The sequence below is a fragment of the Dromiciops gliroides genome, chromosome 3, assembly GCF_019393635.1.
Source record: "Dromiciops gliroides isolate mDroGli1 chromosome 3, mDroGli1.pri, whole genome shotgun sequence".
Classification (NCBI taxonomy): Eukaryota; Metazoa; Chordata; class Mammalia; order Microbiotheria; family Microbiotheriidae; genus Dromiciops; species Dromiciops gliroides.
The window spans coordinates 474,740,954-474,748,714 of record NC_057863.1 but is presented as its reverse complement, the minus strand read 5'-3'; the positions used below and the strand labels follow the sequence as shown (position 1 = coordinate 474,748,714).

The 7,761-nt window shown below is 38.9% G+C and overlaps 1 protein-coding gene across 1 annotated transcript; it reads right to left on the bottom strand.

Annotated features, from left to right (window-relative positions):
- Positions 1–215: 215 nt before the first annotated feature.
- Positions 216–6,938, bottom strand: LOC122750344 (ATP synthase F(0) complex subunit C1, mitochondrial-like). The gene is made up of 2 exons (XM_043997059.1): positions 6,927–6,938; positions 216–629 (listed from the first exon to the last, which is right to left on the bottom strand). Exons 1-2 carry the CDS (start codon positions 6,936–6,938, stop codon positions 216–218), a joined length of 426 nt encoding a protein of 141 aa, XP_043852994.1.
- Positions 6,939–7,761: the final 823 nt, after the last annotated feature.

Below are 7,761 nucleotides of genomic sequence, written 5' to 3'. Positions count from 1 at the left end.
GTAAAATGAGCTGGAGAAGAAAATGGCAAACCACTGTAGTATCTCTGTCAAGAAAACCCCAAATGGAGCCACAAAGAGCTGGACACAACTTTTTTTTTGTTTTGTTTTTTTAGAGAAACATGATGTTTTAATGTTAAAGCTCAGCACACTCCAGCAAGAGGCTCAGGGCTGGAGTCAAAGCAGCGGGATGGAGGCAGGTGACCCTCCACAGAGCCTCACATGGCGAAGAAGATGAGGAAAGCTACCATCAAACAGAAGAGCCCCATAGCTTCAGACAGGGCAAAGCCCAGGATGGCATGGAAGAGCTGCTGCTTGAGGGATGGGTTCCTGGCATAGCCGATGATTAAACTGCCAAACACTGTCCCAATTCCTGCCCCCGAGCCAGCCACCCCACCTGTGGTGGCCCCAGCACCAATGAACTTGGCAGCTGTGTTGATGTCCCAGGAAATAGCACTGGTCTGGAACTCCCGATTGGCCAGCTGGAGAGGCGTACTGCTAGAAATGGGCTGTTCAAAATGGATCTCTGACCCATTCAGGATAGACGCAGATACAGGCCTGACCAGACTCCTGGTACAGTAGTAGATCAGGGCCAGAGAAATGAGGAGAGTCCTGGTGGTCTGCATTCTGCTCTATTTACTCCGGGCTTCAGAGCTTCTCAGCCTGGAGCCCTGCTCCCCCGCCTGTTGTTTTGTTTTTTAAATAATAAACATTTTTATTTATAGTTTTGAGTTCTAATTTTTATCCTTCCTTTCTTGCCTCCCAACCCCCCTCCCTGAGGAAGTAAGCAATCAGATATAGGTCATACATGTACAATTATGTAAGACATTACCATGTTAGTCATTTTGTACAAGAAAACTTGAGTAAAAGAAAAAATATGAAAGAAAGTGAAAAATAGCATGCTTCAGCCTGCGTTCAATCAATATCAGTTCTTTCTTTGGATGTGGATAGTATGTTTCATCAATAGTCCTTTGAGATTGTCTTGGATCCTTGTATTGCTGAGAATGGTTAAGTCATTCACAGTTCTTCATCAAACTAATATTGCTGTCTCTGTGCACAATGTTCTCTTGGTTCTGCTCACTTCACTATACATCAGTTCATATAAGTCTTTCCAGGCTTTTCTGAAAACATCCTGCTTGTCATTTCACAGTAATATTCCATCACCATCATCTACCACAGCTTGTTTAGCCATTCCCCAATTGGAGGGCATTCTTTTGACTTGAGTTGGACACAACTTAAAACAAATGAACAATAGTAACAATAAGAAACCTGATTGCCTTAGGAGGCAAAGAGGCATCTCCCCTGATCAGATTAAATAAAAAGACATTCCCACTCTTAGTCTGGTCACCATTAACAAGACAAACTCTTTCGATTGATTTTAGATATAGGAAATTAGGGTCTTTCCTGGAAACTGATTAAGTCTTCTAATCAAGAAAGATTGATTAGGTGAGATCAAACTCCTTAGACTAGGACACAGTCTTATATTCTTTCTTAATGTTTTATAACAAAATTTAGGTCTTTTGCTTCTTTATGAAGCACAGGAATCTCTTCTGTTCTGTATTCCTCCAACAAAGAAAGATAAGTACCTGTAATTTACAATTTCCTTTCCTTCCTGAACAGAAGGGATCCTTGTTTTACATAGTGGTTGGATTAACTACAGCTGATTCACAAGTAGGCATTGTACTGCGTGGGTGGGCACAGCCTGGTATCTTTTTAAGTCTTAATTCCAGATTTCTTGAGATCAGAGCCAATTTCAAGAATAAGGGGCTACCTATGATTTGATGGGTTTCTAGGCAGGGTCCTCTGTCCAAAAATATCAATCCTGCTGCCTGTTATTTCATCATTTAGAACTTATTCTATGCCTAGTCAATCATGGGGTGGTTGGGATTAATATAGGGACATATTCTGTGTGAAGAAAATGGAAGCAGGCAGGCACACAGACTGGGGTCATGATTGAATATCTGGAATAGAGACAGGAAAATTGGCCATGCACCAGGCAATGAGGTTGACTAATTAGAGGAGAGGAGTAGGCAGATTGGTCAGGTGGACTGGAGGAAAGAGGAGTGGTCAAACCCCACAAAGCTAAGGTGAAGATGGAAGAGACAGCGAGGAACAGACACAGCATGTTACAGTGGAAAGAATGCTAGACTGAGAGCAGAAGGTCTGTGTTCAAGGAAGTGCTCTCTCACTTGCTACCTGTGTGACCTTGGACAAATCACTTAACCTTGTAAAATGGAGTAGTTGGGACCAGATGAACTTGAAAGTCCTTTCTGGCTCTAAATCTGTGGTCCTGTTTCATTAGGCAACATTGTTTACCAGAAAATGAACTGAACTTGGAGACAGAAGACAAGGGTTCAAGTGCTGGCCCTGCAATAAACAAATTTTTCCTAGCCTCAGTTTCCTTATCTGTGAAATAGAAATAATAATACTTGTATTAGCCATCTTATCAAGCCACTTTTAAACTAAGATCATATAAAAATGTGAGTTACTAGAGTGGGAAGATAGTCCAGAAGGTCAAAGGTTCCAAGGTAGAATAAGAAGTAGGAGAAACAGATGTATGATCAGTAAGCCCATTGGTATCTGACATGGAAGTCACTACTGAGGTCCAGAGAGGCGGTGGAAGGTTCAAGACCACACACATTGAATAGTAAGGACCTGGCATAGTCATGGGAGGCTTTTTCTCAACTATTTTTTCAAAACATTTGGAACTTGGAACATGATTTTTAGTTTGGGATTAGATGGAACATGAAAAATGACAATTTCATACAGATGAAAAATCGGAAAAATGGGGCAGCTAGGTGGAGCAGTGGATAAAGCACCGGCCCTGGATTCAGGAGGACCTGAGTTCAAATCCGGCCTCAGACACTTGATACTTACTAGCTGTGTGACCCTGGGCAAGTCACTTAACCCTCATTGCCCCACCAAAAAAAAAAAAAAACAAACCTAAAAAACTCCCAAAAGTCAGAGTTATTTGCCATGTTGGAGGAAGAAGAGCTAAGAAAAGTTGCTATTTTAGTGGCTGGTAATAAGCAGGACCTGAAATACTTGATGACTCCTGCAGAGATGGCAAATTCACTTGGGCTCCCTGACTTGATGGACCAAAAATGGCAAATTTTCAAAATATCAGCAACTAAAATCACTGGCCTTGATGAGACAATGGAATGGTTGGTAAAAAGATTGAAGGGGAGTCAGTAGCCACCTTTTTGAACATCCCACAATGAAGATTATATCAGACATTACTTCTAAAACAGTCCAAAGAGCTATATTCTTCCAAATACAAAACACCCATAATATCAAATAAAAATATTTTTTCAAGGGATACCTTATTTTGTTTGAACAACTGAATGTCTCTTCTGTATTGTAGAAAGATACTCTGCTTTTGTGTTGTCAAGATAGTCTATTCATTTGTATGAAGTTTTTAACTATGTATAGAGCATGTGAAAAATGCATTCATGTTGGAATTAAAATTTTGTTTTGTCATTATGAGTTGTAGCTTATTTGTGTAAACACTTATAAATACCTTTATTGTCAAAAATAATTTCTTTTGTACATAAAAATAAAAACCGGTCCCATTCCTGATTTATATTGTACAGGTTACATTTCTATTCTCCTTTTTTGGGGAGAGACTCTAGACATGATCCAAACCCTGAGATTTAAAATATTTTTCTCTGTTAATGAAGAAGGGGGAAACCAGATGGAGAGGATGAGCCAAACAGGAGATGTTTGTGGATGAGGTGTGAGAGCAGAAGGCTACAAGAAAGTTGTCTTGGCTGAAAAAATTTAGGATGTTTTAACTGGAAGAGATCTTGGAGCTCATTAATTTCAGTCTTTAGTCCAGTGTAAGAATTCCTGACAAGGTGGCCAGTCAGCCTCTGTCCCCTCCCTCATGAATAAGAGTGCCTTACAAACCTTAAAATGATCTTCTCGGGGCAACTGGGTGGCACAGTGGATAGAGCACCGGCCCTGGATTCAGGAGGACCTGAGTTCAAATCAGCCCTCAGACACTTAACACTTACTAGCTGTGTGACCCTGGGCAAGTCACTTAACCCCAATTTCCTCACCCCCCCAAAAAATAATAATCTTTTCATACTATTATTATTATTAGTCTCATGATGGAGTGAATTTCATTTCTGTTATTTTCCAACTGTTAGGAGACTCTTCTTCATGTTGATTTGAAATCATCCTTCCTGTTACTTCATAAATGCTTATTTCCTTCTCCCCCACCCTTCATCCCAGATTCTCTCCCAAGCCCTGGAAGTACCCATAGAACTTTTTGACGTGAGAGACAGCCTGCTAGATATTTTAAGACAACTTTTATGACCTCCCTAGGTCCTTTCTAAAAATTAGTTACATTATCTCAAGTTTTTTGATTTACAATTCAAGTATGTATCCCCAAATCATGGCATAAGGTACACTTACCCATAGTGTAAGGCCCCTTTAAGATGTGAATCTGTTAGTTAATACAAAGGGCAGGAAAAAGTACTTTGGGGTAAAGAAGAAGAAATAAACTGGGAAGAATGTAAAGAAATGCCCCTTTCATAGGTGAACAATTTGATAGCAGAAGAAGGACTTTTGTATCATTAAAAACTACAAAAATCCACATATAAGGAACGTTTTCTGATAAGATGTGAGCAGTTTGGTTGCCAAGAGGTGAAGAAAATTAACTTTTGCATAAATAAAAAGAATTAACTCATCTTGTAAAGGGTGTAAGGTGACATTTCTTTCTGATGTGAATAGTTTGGGGGCTGAGAAAGTCCAGAAAATAACTTTTAGATATTAAAAATATATAAAACACAAAGGTAAAGAAACAACTCTAGACACAGAGAATGTAAAAGAGGACCAGTTTGAGGACAATAAAATGGTTGAGGCTGTAGGAAATTGTGGACCCCCAGCTCATTTTTATAATGTAACATTTTTAAAGGATTAAGTTAAAAATTACAAAATGACAAGTGAGATGATTAAATAAGGACCATTTGTTTTATAACTAATAGAAAAGAACATGATTTGTTTGCTTTTTAACTTTTTTTGGGGGGGGTAATGAGGGTTAAGTGACTTTCCCAAGGTCATACAGCTAGTAAGTGTCAAGTGTCTGAGTCTGGATTTGAACTTAGATCCTCCTGAATCCAGGGCTGGTGCTTTATCCACTGTGCCACTTAGCTGCCCCCTGTTTCTTTTTTTTTTTTCTTAACTTTATAAGGGAAAGGTGAATCTCTGAGTGGCAGGAGTTATTTGATTTGAGTTATTGAAAACAGTAAAGAACCAGGCAGGAATAAAGAACTGAGCAGATTGAGAAGAACACAGCAAGGAGTTAAAAAGAAAAAAAGCCATCTCTGATGAAACTTTATGAAGAGATTAGCAAGAAGGGAGTACTGATGATAAACCTTCAGAATTTCTAATTGGCTGTTTAAAAGCTGAAGCTCACTGGAGGATAATTGCTCTTTTCCACTTTCTAGAGCCAGTCTGAAAGGGAAGATCCCTCTCTAAAAGGCAGGTGTTGCTCTCTGCTGCCATCTATGGTTTGAGAGGGAAAAGCAGAAAGATGAAATACAGGTTTGGTGGTTGAGTAACTATGGAATTGGCTAGCTGACAGCTGATTGGATGATGCAGAGTCTTGGGTTTGTCAGCTTTGAACAGAGAGAGCTAGTGTGGTGAGTCTTGCATTCTCTTCCTGAGAGGTACTGCTAGCCAATATAATAGCAGAACACTTTCTCAGTGTTCCTGTAAGAGTGCCTGTGAGTTAAAAGAGCTTCAATTCAAAAGAAGAAAAGTGTTTGCTTAGCAGGTGAGGAGTGAGGACTAGAAGCTTCAAAAACAGCCAGCAAAGAGATTAGTTATCAATAAGTATTTATTAAATGCTTATGAGGTTATAGCCACTCATAGAGAGTGACAAAAAAAAAGTTCCTGAACACAAAAAGCTCACATTTAAATGTGGGAGACAACATGTAAATAATTTGGTACATAAAGATATAGTTGTATATATATACTATATATTTATAGTATTGGATAGTATTGTGTACATATATGTATCTCTATCCATCTATTTGTATGTATCTAGTTATTTACATGCTCTCTTATATTTAAATGTGAGCCTTTTGTGTTCAGGAATTGCTTTTGCCAATATCACACCCATGTCTGTGTCTGTATATGTGTGTATACATGCATAAGTGTGTGAGCATGTATGTACATATGTGGATGTGTAATTGTTTATGCATGTATGTCTCTATATACATACATGCACATACATATACACAATACACTTATTTCTGTGTGTGCATATGTATATGTATATACATACAATATATATGTGTATATGTACATACACACATATAATATATATGAAGATAATCTCAGAGGGGGAGGCGCTAACAGCTAGGTAACTAGGAAAGGCTTTCTGAAGAAGGTGGGATTTGAGCTGAGATTTGAAGGAAGTCAGGGAAACTTAGGGGCAGATCTGAGGAAAGAGAGCATTCCAAGCATAGCCATTAAAGTTGATTATCTGACTGCAAGCGGGCAGGGACTTAGAAGATGGAATGTCATGTGCAAGGTCATGTGTAAGTAGGCCAATATGGCTGAATTGTAGAGTGCACAGAGGGAGTAAAGTATCAAGAAGGATGGAAAAATAGGAAGAGGCCAGGCTACGAAGAATTTTAAATAACAAAGAAAATACTTTGTGTTTTATTCAGGAAGTAATAGGAAGCCACTAATGTTTATTGAGTACAAGGCTGACAATGTCAGGCTTATACTTTAGAAAAATTGCTTTGGGAGTGGAGTAGAAGATTGCTTTTCCCTTTTTCTAGAAGTGAAAATGCTATATTTTCCAATTGTATCCATGTAGCAAAGTTTATTTAAGTCAGTGAAGTCAGCCTACACCTTTGTCCTGTGAATTGTATGTGGTATATTTATATAGGGTTCAAAACACATACATACACACATGCATGCATGTGTATATATTGGAATGTATATATACATGCATGCATATATATACCTGTACACATACATATACACAAATACACATATAGTCACCAAAATTTGTCAGACCGCCTGTGGGGATAGAATAATGTAGTTCAAGGCAAGGATTGTTTGAAATGGGGAGAAAATTGAGGCAGGGAGACCAATTAGAAAGTCTAGGTGGGAAGTGAGTATATATATATATATATATATATATATATATATACACATACACACACATATACATATGTATATATTAAATGCATTTATAAGTGTGTAATGATTGGAATGACGCCACCTACCTGCTGGAGAGTTACTGTAGGCAAGCTTCTCCATGAGGAAGAAGGCGTCTGAGGGCAAGCCATGTGGTCAAGGTCCTTGGTGTCAGGAAGTGACGTTTGCTCGTGGGTACTGTCTATCAAGGCTACCAGCCAATCAACTTGAGGAGCTTCCCATTTCTGGGAGGAGGACATAAAGAAGGAAGTAGACACTGGCAGAGGACTTTTTCCTCTTTTGGTTCCTGTGAGATTTAAAATTGGATATTAGATCATAAATCTCCCCTACTTAACCCTTCCCTTAATTCATCTCCCAGACTAGTAAATGGAAGAAGCTTCTGGTTTTCTAGATAGAGCCTTTATTGTATATAAGGTGTTGTTGATTAGAAGGATAGGAAAATAGAAATACAGTACAAATCGTCTTAAATCTAGGCTTAGTCTATATTCCTTATAAAAACTCACCAAACCGAAAAGGCCACCTTTGGAGTGAGGGAGACCGTCTGTGCCGCGCCGCCAGGAGTCCCGCCAAGCAGGCAAAAAG